The 16,667-nt window shown below is 40.9% G+C and overlaps 1 protein-coding gene across 3 annotated transcripts in view; it reads left to right on the forward strand.

Moving 5' to 3' along the window:
• Positions 1-16,667, forward strand: part of tspan18b (tetraspanin 18b) — a 33,028-nt gene that overhangs the window by 10,696 nt on the left and 5,665 nt on the right. For all 3 annotated transcript variants that reach the window (XM_028585990.1, XM_028585989.1, XM_028585988.1), the window contains exon 2: positions 9,789-9,872. In XM_028585990.1, the coding sequence (XP_028441791.1) occupies positions 9,870-9,872 (3 nt within the window). In that variant the 5' untranslated portion in view covers positions 9,789-9,869. The remainder of the gene's footprint in view (positions 1-9,788; positions 9,873-16,667) is intronic.

Genomic DNA, 16,667 nt, shown 5'->3' on the forward strand with positions numbered 1-16,667 from the left:
GAGCATATTTTGCATTTTGAGCATTGTTAGAGACAAAAAGCATGAGTCATTTTCACTGCCGCCTTCCTCTGTGATGTTGTGAGTTTGTCACAGCTTGTTACCTGCCATCACCACAACCGCCACATACAAGCTGACATAGCTGAAGAATTCGGAGGCGTTTGGGGTTCTTTAGCACATGTGTAGCTTTATTAGGAGGTCCCATTGGGGAGCCCCTCTGGGCTGAGGAAATGATCCAGATGCAAAGCTTCTGGCTCTCGTAACCCAGTGGGACACCTGCCCTGCTGCTCCTGTACAGCCTTCTGCAACATCCACTGCAAAGACTCCTCAGACTACCATCTCCAACTGTTAGAAAGTGCTGTTTCATACAGATTTTCAATGCAGCTTGTATAATACTTGTGTGTTGGCTTTCAATCATGTAATGGAGCACAATTATCGTTAAGTTCAACTCCACTCAAACAGCCTGTTGCCTCAGTTACTCCTAAATACACCTGAATGTAAACTCTTTACAAATCCAATTACTGCAGTTTGAATCGTTTCATCAAAGTGAATCGCCCTGAAACGGACATAATTTACAACACAAGACTTGTTTTCTTCCCAGGGGTTTGATAGATTTGAAAACCTGCTGGAGAACTCAAACAAATACAATATAACATATGTCAGCGACACAAAGCCGCTAAATTAAGGAAGAACCAGCCTACAATTGTCTAAATTACAATAAAATCCTGTTGTCTATAGGACTTACAAGTAGGTGTATACAATAATGTATGCTTGTGTTTGTAGGTGGTACAGAAAACAAACTGTAAGTTAATGCTAAGAGGTGTGTGTGTGTGTGTGTGTGTGTGTGTGTGTGTGTGTGTGTGTGTGTGTGTGTGTGTGTGTGTGTGTGTGTGTGTGTGTGTGTGTGTGTGTGTGTGTGTGTGTGAGAGATAACATGCATTTGTTTCCATTGGGGATAATAAATTAGAGGTACCTTCTTTATTACTTAATAAATTGAGGCACAAGAAATGATTTTAGCCTGCACATAATGGCCTGTATAAGATCAAAACTTTATTGATTTATACTGTCAACTCGTTAGATGCGAGACTGCAATCAGCAGGGACCTCCTAATATGATATAGAATTGATTCATAAGGTGCTGACTCCACATTTCCTGCAGTTTTTTTAAGTGTTACAGTAAGGAGTAGGTCTGCGTGGTTGTGAGCCACCCAGATCTGAACGCATTTCATTTTGTATTCAATTTAGTTAATCGTTAATGGATTAAAAATAGCCACACTCAACACATATGGTGCGTCTGATCTTTTCCCCTGAAGATTAATGTTTTATTTCTTAAGAGTGTATTGATTTCTAGGATGTTAGTGAAGGTGTTCCGCTATAAAACACTGAGGGAAACTCCTAGGTAGTTTGTCTTCTATGTGTTTCTGAAATGTTTTGTCCAGATTAAGCAACATGTTGGCAACAGGTTGCTTCATGTCTGTTCCTTCTGGGCTTATCTCAACATGTTTTTTTTAAAGAGACTTTGGCTGTCCTACTGCAACAATTAACATTGCCATGACAAAGTTGTGAAATCCAAAATACGACCAGACCTTGGTTATAAGCTTGGCAGCAATCCTGCCATCTTCCTCCATGTTTGTTTTTGTATAGTAATGTGACCCACATGTTTGTACTCATAAACAAAGGAAGTAAGTGTGTTGTTTTAGCCCAGGCTTTACGGTGTTGTTTTACCTTGTCTGAATATGGTTGGAAACAACAATTCCATGCCTCATATATGCCAAATAAAAAAAATTGTTTTGGAATCAATCAATCACTACTATTATCTGAATTTCAGAAAGGTGTGTGTAAATAAATGAAATAATATGTACTATAATGAGTGGCGAGAGACTTTTTTTTTTTTTTTTTTTTTTTTTTTTTTTTTTGATCCTGTTTAAATTAAGCCATGAATTACACGTATGATGTTTGTCAGTTTAAAAGATAATTTTGCAACTGAAGAAAGTCTCAGTTTGTCGTAGGTCTGTTATAGTACTGCTTAGTTTTGTGTAAAACCACTCTGTGAACTACATATCTCATCTCCCACAATTTACGTCACCTTGCTTAATGCTCTGCTTGCTCGCTATCTAGCTAGCTTAGCTTTGTTCCACAACACATGTAATGTGTTACCTGATTTGTCCGTTGCTTGTGTGAGTAACTTTACATCCCGGTACGAAACACAGACATCGGAGCTTCAAAGAGATGTCATCCCTGTGACTTTGAAGTGTGTATTTTCACAGTCCTATACTTCAACAGTTTTAAGACAAACTTTCTTGACTTGCAAAATTATCTTTTAAAGTGACAAACATCATATGTGTAATGCATGGCTTAATTCAAACGCGATCAAAAAATTATTTCTTTCCCCATTGACTACTGCTTATATTTTTTTCCGAATTAATGTCCCATTATGGTCCACCGGAAGGGGTAGGACTTTGCCTCTCTATGAGAACCAGATCCACTGGGCCTCAAGATTTTTAGCCGAACTGATGTCGTAACTACCAGTCAGCGATCAAAGTGTCCCTCAGCCCATTTTTTTGGTTATATTGTATTTTTTGGGGATTTATATTTTATACTAATCCTAGTTGTGTCATAGTTTTTTTTTTTTTTTTTTTTTTTGCATTGCCATGTGATGTACAGCCAGTTGTTACGCGACCATGAAGCAACATTCTGATTACCAAAAGCAAAACATTACTGCTTTGGCATAGCTTTTTTATAGAGAGGGAGTTTTGCGTTTATTGGTGTTTTAAGCTAGCGCTGCCTGGCACCAGGATTAGGCTATGGTTAGGGTTAGAGTTAGGTGCCTTGAAGTCAACGGTCACAGCGCTGCCTGGAAGGAGACGTTGGGGGCTTAAAACACCATCGAGCAAGTTTTGCTTGTGGAGGAGTCCAAACTCAAATGCCCTCCACTGGTTTTAATGATCAAAATCAGTTGCATCTGGTCCCACTAAGCAAAGAATATGTTTCTACTTCGTGTGTATCTTCTGCATTGGGATGTTTACCGTAGTCAGCACACTAAACCGCTTTAGGTGTGTTCAGCAAGCAGAAGGATGAAGGTGAGGGCATATAAAGGACACATATTCACAATTACAGGTAAAGTTACAGGTATAGGACAGTTCTCTCTAATAAGGGCTGTGTGGTTGTGATCATGGCTAAAGTGGTCTTTGCTACAGAATCTGATTTCGACAAATATATGTACACAACCCACTGCTTTATGGTATTTTAGCCAAATTAGAAATGAGGCCTAGAAATGGTTACCAGATGTGTTCTTAACACGTACAAGTGGCTGGTTTGACTTATAAGACGACAGTGGCCACATATTTCTACATTTAGTATCTTGTGGAAAATATAACCCCATATGTTTAAGTAAAAGTAATAATACCACACTGTTACAAGTAAAAGTCCTGCATTGAAAACGTTACTTAAGTAAAAGTATGTAAGTATCATCAGGAAAATGTACTTAAAGTGGCTATATGTAACTTTCAGTTTGTGTCAATTCTAGCAACCGTGTTTTTACCACACCTGCTACGGTGCTGTATTGCCCACTATGGATTACCGAGTTAGGGTTATGGGGAGGTCTATATAGTTGCGATGAATGTTTTGCTCAACAAGAAAATCATTCATTTACAATAAATGAATTAGTTACAGATGCATCGTTGCATTTCCAGTGTTGCATACTGTAACTTAGCCTACTTTGTCTTGTGTGCTAAACCAGGTATCACTGTCACTGTGTCACGAGCCAAAGCAATAAGAATTTGTTGAAGCAACCAACGTAGTAATAACTTAGATTAATATAGCGCATTTCATGAAACCAACGGATGCTTTACACAAGTAACGTTACAGGGGGACAAGGGCAAAGAAAATAGTAAGCTAACACAAACAGGGAGTAAAAGGAATTAAACATCTGTGCTAAATGGAAGGAGGATGTAATTTAATGTCAGCTACTGATGTACAACCACATTGTGCATTGTAAAGTTATTTTATGAATGAAATAGATAACATACCTGATTCAGGGTCGGTTTTGAATCATTTACAATCCTGTAATTGTCTCCATCTGTTGATAGCCCGACCGAGTGTGACTCCAGTTATTGCTTTTTGTCTTTTCACTTTCCCTTTCCCTTTCTCTTTTAGGTCTTAGTTGTTCTTTGTTTAATTTCCTTCTTTTTCTGTGATGGTCCTGCATCAGTATCAGCCATAACAACAGATAACTTCTAAAATAACATTAAAATACAATTAGACCTATAAAGAAATCTCCTGCTTTCTTTTACCTGGCTCCGCTGGCATACACTAACACTGGCTTTTCTGGTGTTACAAAGATATCTGTGACCCATCAGAATGTGTTACTGTAGCGCTGTCTACCTGCCACAAATCATTCTGTGACTTCGCGGAAAAAAAACGAACCCGTGCAGATGCCTTACTAAAAATTATTATTTTCGCTGTTAGTCTTGTTTGCTGTTACATGTCAATGAAGACCATTGTATAAAACATTACAGAGCTTTAGAAACATTAACAAGTTACATATAGTCACTTTAAAGTATTAAAAGTAAAAGTACTGTGCAGACAGTTCTGTCAACCAACTAAGTGTTTAATCGTCTAATCCTTTCAGCTGTACTTGTAGGCCTATATATTATTGGGCAGTTGGATTTATAATAAAACATTGTATTTCACTACTATTACTACTATGTGTTTTTATGTGCAACAATTTCAATTTGTAAAGTAACTAGTAACTAAAGCTGTCAGATTAATGTGGTGGAGTAAAAAGTACAATATTTTCCTCTGAAATGTAATGTAGAAGTAGAAAGTGACATGAAAAGACAACTCAAGTAAAGTACAAGTACCTCAAATTTGTACTTAAGTAAAGTACTTGAGTACATGTACTTAGTTGCGTTCCACCACTGAAAGGCACCTATCCTCAACGACAGCCAACCAATTACAATGACCAACTCCTTCAAGTTCCTGGGCACACACCACAACAATAACCTGAAATAGAACCTCAATGCCAAAGATGAAATTCCTTAAAGCCCAACAGAGATTTGCTAGATAAACTTGAAAGTTTTGGTTTTGGAACTCTTGATCAGATAAAACAACCAATTTGAAGACATTACCTTGGACTTGAGGAAATTGTGACAAGCATTTTTTTTTCACAATTTCTAGATATTTTATAGACCAAATGATGACAAAATATTAACCAAAAATGAAGACAATCATTTGTACCAGCTCTAATCTAGCCCTGACCTTTTAAGGTTATTTAATTTTCCTGTCTTTCTTCTAATCTGACTTGACTACAATTGTGGTGTGTTGTCTTTTGTCATATGCAGACTTCCTCTTTTTGCCAGCAGCTTGAATCTTCATCTCAATCTTTTCTAAGTTTGAGGCTCTGTAAGCTGCGTGATTCTTAAGATTTACTGGGCTTTAGAATTTAACTGGCATAGAAATGGTTATTATTCGGCTGTTCATCATAGGGCCCTTGGGTTGGGGAGTCTGCAAACAAACTGGTGAGAGTTTAACAGCCCCAGCCCCCTCTGTGTATGTAGTAATGAACTCTTACCTTGGCTTGGAAGGCTGCGCTGCTGGTATCCTTGCTGTGTTTTTGTAACCCTCACTAAAAAAGCCTTGCTCTTAATTGTATCCCACGGGGCCGTGAGCTCTCAGTATTCACAGCCCTTCCTGTCCCTCGTACTGATCCTCCCCCTCTTCCAACCTTAGCCCCATCATCACAAATGGACAGGTCTCTCTTTAATCGCTCGACTTCAAAGCAGCGTTGTGCTGCCCCTCAGGCCCCTGGCTCCTCAGAGACCGGGGGGGCTAGCCTTTGGGGCCTGGGAAGTAGGGTGAAAGTGTGGTGTACAAGGCGGCTTGTTAAGTTAGACAGGCATGGGTTAAAGAAAATAACAACAAGTCGTTTTCTTTGCTGTTCTTCATCATGGTGTCACTAGAGAGAAGTTGGTGTTTTGTAATTATAGAAGCAGGTTGAAGAAGTTTGAAAGGTTCTGTGTAAGACACTTCTCACCGTTCTTTCATGGGGGCATCTTTGTTTTTTGGCTGCTGTCTGAGGAACCTGCTACAAAGAGAAGAGGCCTGGCTAATGTTTGTCGCTGACTTCCCAAAGAGGTGGACACAGTGTCAGCTTTCATCACGCATCAAAATCGCACCCAACGCGTTTCCAGCGGCTGCATTCTTATCAGGTTTTCATTTAGTACAAAACAACTACAAAACACAGAGAATGACTGCGTAATGAGTTTAATCTGCATCTTTAGCTGGAATAATTGTATCCTGCAAATGAGTGAATACATTCTTGCCCGCTGTGTAACCCGAGAGCACCCACTGTAGTGCGGAGAACAAAGAAAACTGTGGGTTAGCTGTGGCTAGAGAGGAGCAAGTGAGTGATTAATTGAATGATGCCCTCTGATCAGAGTGGGGATTGTTTCTCCATCGTGGTGGTTTATCTTTATCTCAAGTGGTTGACTCACACTGTTAGATCAATAAATCCAGATGGGGTGAGTAAAGCGATAATTCTGCCTCAGTATTGCCCTCATACTGTATGGAGATATATGGCTGACGGCAATTACCGTCTTTCTCATTCCTTTCATGTTATCCCATGACGTATATGGACTTGGACTTGCTTAAAGTTCACCAGGGAGAGCTGACATCCAGAGCTGTAGATTTTTTAGAGTGCGTTTATAAAGGTTTGATTCAAGGCGCAAAAGGCCCCATAGGCCATCATCTTCCAATTTGCAGTTGCCTCTACAGCTTAGAGGTTTGCTTTTATCAACACTGGTGAGAAATTGAGGTCAAACCTAGCTGGGAGGTGTAGATGGAAGAATAGTCACTTCCTCTGTTTTCCTGCCCACTTCCTTTTCCCAGAGGAAGTGTCGCTGATCAAACTCCCTGCTGTTCTCTGACCTCTGACATTTCAGTCAAGGTTGGCCAGTGGATTGGCAGGATGAAGAGACCTATGGAAGAGAAAACCTAAAAGACGAGTCTATAGACTATAGTGCATATACAGTATAGTAAAGGTCAGGGTATGCTTGAAACAAACAAGTTTGGGCCATGTGTTGTCAGATTACGGTTTGAAGGCAAATGTGTTCATGGCTGTTGCGAACAGCTGCCCAAGAAAAAAGCCTGCTGTCAGAGGGGCAAGAAACAAAATATTATACAAATGGAGATAACTGTGCACACTGTCTGTCCTTGTGGTGTTGCACTCGTACACCTACAAAGTGGTTGTGCGAAGAGTAAAAATTAGGGCTTGAGAGAGAAGTTGAAATCCTTCCTGCACTGAGTAGAGTCAGACCCAACCTGAGAAGACCTTAGACCAAGAATTCCAAATGCGGACAACCCGAACACAGCTTCACAGCAGCTTGAAGTCCTATTTTCACCACCTGCACCAACAACAAAACATTCTGCAAGTAAAGCAGTCATTTTCTAACCAATGTATCCATCAGTGAATCAAATTCCAAAAAGTAATTGTCTTTTAATAGCATAAATCGTTTTCATAGTCTACTGATTTCCTAAGATCTTGCATGATTATGATGTACCATATGATCAGAGCTAATACTGAGCTCTGATCCATTCAGAGCTACCTGGGTATGCAAAATATTAAGAAACTGACACGAGACCCGCAGAGACCCAACGCAAACTGATTAGACTGAGTATAATTTGGACCTGGTCCAACTTGGGCCTGCAACCCCTGATGTCCAAAGTTGGACACTGTTTGACGAATGGAGGAGCAGTTTATTTGAAAGCACACTGATTTATTCCTCCTTATTCCTTTAAGGCCACTACAGTTTCCTCTGCTATCTCTTTTGTGAATTGGACTGTGTGGGATAACTACAGTACATAATGTATGTGGAAGCAAATAATTTATAATATGCTACTGTCTTACACACTGGATAGATGTTGGTGATGCAATAATATTGTCAGAGCCTGAAATATCAGCAGAGGCTAATCAATTAGTGGCTGCCTTGATGTGCAAATTGCCCACAGTGCTAGTGAGCTTAAATGTCAATGACTAGTTGATGAGAGAAATATATTTAAAAGGAAAGCCATTGAGCAGATGTAGATGAAACCTTTTCTCTAGTGTTGAGTCGTTCCCAGCTTTGTTGGACCCTCAGCGGCCTGGCCTTTTTTAGTCTCCCTCGAGGGTTCGTCCTATTGTTGTGCTTTCTCAGACGTCTGCGCTGATCTCTCTTCTCACCCCCATAACCGATTCAATGAGGCTCTGCGATCCTATTGGTGCTCCATTTTCCAGTGAAATGGTTTCCATGGAAACCAAAAAATAATGCAGGCCCTCACCACTGTTGCTCTTCAACAGCTAATAGCTCTCTAAATGGGTTCAGGAGAGACACCTCTGCAACAGGCTTCAGTATAAAATTTGACCACTGTACTGCTCAGTACCAGATTACAAACATGAGGATGACACTTATTTACCCATCTGCTGCTCTTGTAGTAGACTGAAACAAAATGGAAAAGGATTACAGTGTTGTATTGCCTGGGGATATGTTTGCTAAGCCACATGGTGAACATTTTGTAAATGACTCTATCAAACAAGCTCCATCCTTTGGCTCCCCATGCATTTGTAGCCACTGTGGAGATGTTATTGATTCCCTGAGCTTGTGCTTCAGAATTCATGGCTCTGTGATAAGGGAGTGTATCATTCCAGTGCATCTCACCACTTCTCAGATTTGTCCGTTTCCTAACCCAGGCTTTGATTGCCTTTTCTAGATGTAATCAGAGCCCCTGTATTGTGTATGTAGGAGAGTGTGTTGCTGCCACTGTCTGTTAGGTTCTACATCCTGGTGAATCTGATGTCTGCTGGCAATATGGTGTGTCGGCGGGATGATGTGGCTGGCTCTACCAGCCAGAATACTCCTGGGATATTCTCCATCCCCAGCCCCTGTCAGACTGAGAATACCCTGCCTGTATTTCAACATCTAATGTGGTAAGAGCTGCATGCTGTTCATGCCTCCGTAGGCAGCTCTCGCCATATTTGATGCTGTAGTTGTCTGTGCCAGTGCTTTGAAACCGGCTCCAAAGTATTGTCATTCAGAAATGTTCTGCTAACTATTTTTGCACATTGAGGATGGAATACCAGCAGTTTAATTGGCTCTAATTGCTATATTGTTATTTTCAGCTGGGAGACACTTGTGGCAAAGCAGTTTAGGAACAGGCAAAAGGTTTAAAGCATTTATGCTCGTTAGACACAGTTGTTAGAAAATGTATCGTTCACTGACAGTTCAAGCCAGCAAGTAAGAAAGCAAGGTATTCTTTCAGTGAATAATGCGTGAGTTCAGATACCCATCAAGGTGACATCTGAAGCTGGATGAGGAGACTGGTGAGTTGGGTCTTCTAATAAAAGATAATTAAGTAAGAAGATACACCCATTCAAATACCTCAAGGCAGATATTAAACGTTAACCTGCCCATAACACAGGGCTGGACTGCTACTATTAAAGGCAGTACCTTTTCTTTTTATTCTTTTCTTGTTAGTTTTGCTTCCAGCTGAGAAGTGAAACATTCACACAAAAAAACACTGATGCAGTCTTAAATTAGCTCGCTGCTGGAAGCGAGTGCTTCATACATAATAAATGCAAAATGTCATTTTAAGTGTCCTAGAATTTTTCTTTTTTTTTTTTTTTTTTTATTCTGCTTAAAGAAATTGCACACACCAAGACAAATGTGCCACTTTTCTGTCTTCTGGCCGGTGCCAGTCTATTAATATCATTAACTCAGTCCTGACCTCTGCTTCTTCCATTGTGCTTCTGTCCCACAGCCCATGAAAACAGGAGAGGAGAGAGAACCGAGAGAAGTCATCAGCATCACCTGAACAAAGAAGAGGCACAAGCATATACACATGGTATGGTAGTATTTTATCTATAAATGAAGCACATATGCTCTTAAAAAAAAAAAGAAAATTCACAACTTTTATCTTCAGTGTGAAACACATTTCTGACCTTAGTTTTCCCTCAGCATCTGTAATGTGGGAGTGTTGCAATGAATGATTTCTACCAAATCCAGCAGTGATTCCACTCTAGCAGACACATGTTAAACCAGCAAGAGAAACAGCAGAAAGAGCTTGTTGACAGACTCTTTTCAGTAAGATGCTGACAGCACAGGCTCAAAGCCATTGTTGCCGTCAACAGGAGGTGCGGTGTTGGCGAGAGCTGGTGCGGAATCGGGTCGTGCAAAGAGGCAGACAAGTGCTTTTGTCCTTTACCCGCCACAGAAGGCCAGCACTGGTCTTTGTTAGCCTCTGATTTGCATTGGCATTTGTAATATTATTATTCCAGGCACGGCTGAGCAGCAGACATGTATAGATTGAAAGGTTAAAGGGGAGTTTAGACCCAGACACATCAGCTGTAATCAGTCATAGCACATAACCAAAAAGCAGCCAAGCAGACAAATAGATGTGTGTTACATATGCAAGTGACATGTAAGATTATAACCAGATTCTTTTTTAATTTTTTAAGAATTGACTTAAATGATAATTCTGGTTTAATACAAATTAGGTCTTGTTTTCTTAGATTTAGATTGTACTCACCTAATGAGTTGCTAAGATGTGGGACCACAGCAACTTTGCTAAAAACAAAAAGTGCTCAGACGGAAAGAAACATGGAGACCATACCGGTTTGAAACAAAGGTTAACAAACTTGATTGGGGGCAAAATTTCTAAATTATTACTCACACTGTCAGGTTTAAACATCCAATACAGTTTACAGACCAGCTTCCTGGTACAGCTACCATTGTACAGTTTTCCTGTGCAAGGGATTTTACCTTTGGGTGCACACTTTCAAGTTTACCTCCCAAATAAATTGGTTTAGATCATCTGACTATACTAAAAACAATGAAGTGTTATCATAATCCGTATAGAACTGATTATGATGACACTGTTTAATTTTAGTATTCAAAAAATATTGTTTAGTGAGATCGAAAGTTAACTCTTGACCTTTTGGAAACCGTAGTACAAAACAACCTCACCACAAGGTCCATCTAATAGCTTTATGTTCATTATTTACCTTAGAGTTGACAAAACAACCTCATCAGAATGAAATAGAAATTTTAGCATCCACCTTTGCAACTGGGCAAACTACATCTGCTGAGTGAGATTGTGTTAGACAATTAAAAGCTCCAGTATAGTAAATCCAGTAATAAATCAAAATGATCCTTTTAAGGTCTGTGATAAAGGCTTTAAGCAAACATGCATTGCTCCATAGTCACATAGTCTCAAAGTCACAGTTACATTAATAACTACATTCAGTACAAGGTGCGTCTGCTGAAGCAAATTACAAAGCAAGATATAAGAATCATGAATTTTCTGCTACACTGTTCATGCACAGGCATTAACACACATTTGGTTTATTTCTACAAAGTTCTTATTTGCAATGAGGCCTCCAATATACGTGGATATCTCTTTCATCTGAGGCACAAACATTCACACGCTTTATCCTCGAGGCTTTTGTTTTAGTCTTTGCATTGCACTTAAAACTCCAGCCTGTAACGCAAATTAGGTTACACTGGTACTTTAGCTGTTTTTCTTGAACTTCATCTGAGTGTATAAAGGTTCAGATGTGTGAGTATGTGCTACAAAGTCAGTAAGTGATGAAACAGCTTCTAGGCCTTCCACACTAGTGAACTAGCTGTATTTAAACTAACATATGGCCTTGCAATAGGGTGTGAGTGATCGCTCATTAGACAAATGACTGGCCAAGCTGTCCCTGTGTCGTAAAGTGCTCGGCTCTGTTCCCCTTTTGTTTTCTAACAGGAACTGGTGCTAAGTGGAGATGCCAAACACTCCTCTGCAGACAAAGGCCACTCTCTCCACATATCCGGGTTGCCGTGGAGACCAGTGTCCTTATTGGAGGGCTGGATAGATTCCAACATGTGCTAAAAAACAACCCCAAAGGATTTCACAAAATTGTGTATTTGAGCCATAAGAAAGTCACAACTTAGCGCACATATTTCTGTTTATTGTCAGGATTTGGTGACTTACAAGCACTTGTGTGTGTGTGAGTCTGTGTGTATTTTGTGCTTCTGTGCATGTTTACCCTCCTAAGTTTCCTTTTGTGTTTAGTCCCCTGAGGCTGAAAGTGTTGTCTTTCCTTAAATCTTCCATTGTTTACTTCTGCCAAGGCCATCTGTGATGTAAAGGCTTTATATGGAGATTTGGCGAAGAAAACAACCTCAACGGTCTAGGTATAAAATAAGGCCGGGGGAAAACATCACCAACATTTTCATTGTCTATTTCCTGAGGGTCAAAAACTGGTCAAACTAAGAGTTGGGGAGATCATTGATTGGTTTTGCAAACTTTTTGTCAAACTGATATGTATTGCCCTCCTCATGACCCTGACATAATAAGAGGATCTTGACTATGATTGTGGGAATTTGCAGAAAAGAAGGCACAAGTACAAGTAGGATTGCAGGGAAACAATTCCCCCTTTTGTTTTCACCGTAATTATTGAGCATTTAGTTTTGAATTGAGTTATAACTCATTTTTGTGGAAAGCCCCAATGGCAATGTGTCATCCTGCAAAGCACCCTTTGGGAAAAGCCTGCGATGAGTCCTACCAGGCAGTTAGATGCAGAAGTGTTTATGTGTTCATTGTGTGCTGCTACCTCATGCCCTTACTGCCAGACAACCAGCGGACTAAGGGCTGGAACTTCAGGGGATCAATGCATCATTGACCATGTGCCTGGGCCTGGTATTGATCCAGCCCTGCGCAGCCAGTTTCTATCTTCACTCAGCCAGATAGAGGTGCCAACACAAATAAGTGAGAATCCCTGCTTTGAGAGAGCAAGGATCTCTCTCACACACACACACACACACACACACACACACACACACACACACACACACACACACACACACACACACACTACTGTTTAATAGAAGCCAAAATCTACTTATCTCAATCACGTCCTCTGCTCTAGTTAACCAAGAAGCTATCAATGCCCTTCCCCCGTCCAATCTTTCTTATCTAAGGAGCTTTGGGAATCGATTTCTCTGTAGGAGTATGAGCAACTGTTAGTACTGAACTAACAGCTGGATGTGTGCCCAGCTGGGATGTAAAGAATGTGGCCTGCAGTGCTGTTGACAACACATGGTCAGTGAGTTTCTGACTGTGCATGTGTTCATTTTGGGAGTCTTCTCTAGTTAATCAGCCTTTTGTTCAGGAGTGTGTCAGCTGCCTGGTCAGAGGACTTCTGCCCTCAGGGGTTTCACACAATCTCATTTCCAAACTGAATGGGTCAGGAGAGCGCCACTCACAGGCTCAGATAAGAACTGCTTTAGATTCACTGCACGTATTGCAACAATGGACTGAAATGATAAATGGCTTTGCAAGGCAGAGCAAATTCATCAGAGACTGCCTACTTTTTTTTGTGGTGAACTAGCAATGCCCGTAATGTGCAGAAGCTGATAATGTTCACCATTCTTATATATGTACTGTGAAAACTCATTAGGTTAAGCTTGCCTGAGGCTAGAGCATTTGTATGTCTCCACCTGAGCATCTTACCAACATTATGACTTTTGCTACAAGCCTAGCAGTTTCTTCAACTTCCTAACCCGGCTGAATATCTACGCTGTGCTCTCTGTGTGAGCTACACCCACACACACTGTGTGCCTTTGAGCTACTTTCATACACTTTCTCTTTGTGGTTGTTCACCGTTGTCTGCAAGCTGCATGCCCTCTAAAGCAGCATACAGTAGCAACAATAGCTGCTTAGCATTCAGTACACTTCAAAGCTCCTCATTGTGACAGCACAGCCCAGGGCTCATTCTCTCCTAATTGGAGGTTCATTAAGGGACATGGTGCACCTCAGGGGAGCCCTGCTTACTGCCAGAGGAGTCTGTCTTTATTCGGATTTTGGGGTGTTTACTTGCTGCGGCTGATTTAGGAAGTCATGGAAAGATATGAAAATGGGTTTTTAATTGAGATAAAGGCTGATGTGGCATGTGTGTGGTCCCTTATTGTCATTGTTAGAGGGTATTAGCACACTCCGGAGAGAGCTTTAGAGTGGCATACAGTAGATGGAAAAACACACCTGCTCCAGCTGCATCAGGGAGCCAGAGGACAAAATGTGCTGTCCCCAGGGTTCAAATGCAGGTGATCATTTAAAGGGTCAATGACATTTAAAGGGGTCAAGCTCCCACCCTTATAGTCTCAACAGGGTTTCAGTATTAATGATTATTTGTTATGCAGACTCACGCGCAAGATGAAGTGAACTGGCTGGTTATGGGGGGTAGGCACAGTTTGGCGAGGAACAGACACAGTGTCCTTGTCATGCTGATCCATTTGTCCGGGGTGGTGGCCAGTGAAACAGGGGAATATGGACTCACTTCATTAATCGTGCCGAAAGTGTCAACTTCAAGGAGAACCACCCAAGGGTGTACTATTTATTTATGGAGTGCTCTAAATACAGTCTATGTATTCCTTATATTTTAACCACAGTAAGTTAACGTGACCATCATGGTTGATAGTGTAGATGCTGGTCAAACATATCTCTGGTTTTCCGATTTAAATGCTTGTAGCAATGTGTCAGAATTCCCTCACTTCATACTGAGAAGAATGTAGGTCAGATGGGTTTGTCCTCATTACAGAGCTCTGGCTTCTGTAGGTACTGTGAAGTTGATTTAGGATCACTTCTCATTAATCCACTATCAAACTCGAACATTTCTGGCTCCGCAGCCCAAGCTGTCTGTGGGTTGGTATTTGCCAAAAGAGTAAACAATGGGATCTTAGTGCCATGTGGCATTTCATGATGTCGGTAACCGGAGACGCTGCAGACGTAGACGGAATTGGCATTTACTGGATGCATCAGGGCAAAGACTGCCACTTAGATTGTCAGATTGAGGACATGCATACAGTATTTCCAGCTAACAAACACATTGTCTGCAAATATAGAAGTGCAGTATTCCTTCCTTACCTCATGTATGTCTATAATGGGTGTTTTTTGCTATACAAACACAATGCCACACAACTCATCTTGACACAATGCTTGCTTAGCAAAGCAGCACACCTTAGGAGGATCTGCCTTTAATCTCGTAGTAATTTGTCGATGTTGTTGTAAGTCTGCAGCTCCTGGGGTGTGAACCATGTTTTCTCTTGTCTACATAATGTACTCTGCAGAATATTCAGAGAGACTTAGTGGTCTGATCACTACAGCTGGGCTGTGATCGATGAGGACCTGCGATCCCATGGGAGTCATGGGAATATACCAGTTTGTTTACTCTGCACTTTCTCCAGGGTCTCTGTGGCAGTTTGATTTATACTTTGCTGGTTTGCAACATAGGCTTGTTATTTGGAGCCTGACTAGGTCCATATAGTCCACTTCATTCTTAAGCATCCAATGCATTTTAATGCAGAAAAGAAAATTGGCTCCAGATCTGACAGTTGGTTTGACCCTGAAATGGGAGCGAAGAGCAAAAGGGTGAAGCTGGAAGAGAAATCAGACATTTTGTTTGGAGAATGAGATGTGAGCTGAGCCCTGAGAGTTTTTCCATCCGACCCTTTTCTCCCATTCCTTCCCCTCCTCGTCCCACCTCTTCATCCCCTGCTCCAATAAATACAGTTTGCACTCGTCATAGGGGCCCAGGACTAACAGTGGAGGGATGAGAAAAGGGCCTTTTCTAATGCTTTCTTTCTGTGAGACTGTAATGTATGCAAATCTCAATTAAGACCTCCTGTGCCCTCATTAGGCCTTTCAGTGGGGCTTAGTAAAGGGGTGGGGAGGGGTGGGGGGGTTTAATTAAAACCCATCTTGGGCAATAAGGCTATTGGTTGCTCTCAGAGTACCACTAGGGGGGTGATCAATACCTAAGCATATCATTATGATTTAGAGGAGGTGTTAAACCATAGCTCTAAATCAATTTCCCTGAGTCTGGGGAAGAAAGGAAAAAAAAAAAAAAGCTCTCAAGCTGGTGAGTGGAGGAAATGTTCTCATTCTATGTTAGCTCACTCCCACAGCAGACAAAAACGGCCTTCACATATTTAGTATTGTTCAATTTTATTGTCACTGCAATTTACATAAGCCAACAATGAGACAAAAAATCTTACCCGGTAGCTCATTGCACATTGAAATTAGAAGCAGGAGGAAAAACAAACCAGTGCAATCACACCACAATAAAAGAAAATAGGACAAAAAAAGATATGGGTCATGACTTTCTTATTCGCACAATTGTCATACTTCTGTGTGAAATAATAATTTGCAGCAAGCAATTGAGCAGTTATTGTTAGACAGTGGTTTGGGGGAGATTATGGTTTATTTCACCTGGAAATGTCAATTTCTGTGTTGGAAGAGGTGAAAGGGTCAAGGCTAAATTCCTTTTGAGCAACAGCAGAGCCCTTTCAAAGATGGACAGGAATCAAAGCTGGCATCGATCATAACCCAAGCTTCACCGCTGCCTCAGGGAAGCAGAGAGATCACCCAGAGTCATTTCACAGCACATCAGGCATTGAAAAGCCTACTACAAAGTACAGACAAAAGAAATGAAAAGGAGGCATTTTATTTTTTTTTGCAACTTTTTTTGTTTTCAATTAGAGGTGTCTAGCTGCCCCAGTTGTGTAAACCTATTTACAATTCCTATTGTAAGTTGCTTTTTAATCTGCTTATTACTCAGCCTCAATCCTGGCTATCACTATGGGAGGGAAAATTAAT

This window comes from Perca flavescens, chromosome 8 (genome assembly GCF_004354835.1).
Source record: "Perca flavescens isolate YP-PL-M2 chromosome 8, PFLA_1.0, whole genome shotgun sequence".
Lineage (NCBI taxonomy): Eukaryota > Metazoa > Chordata > Actinopteri > Perciformes > Percidae > Perca > Perca flavescens.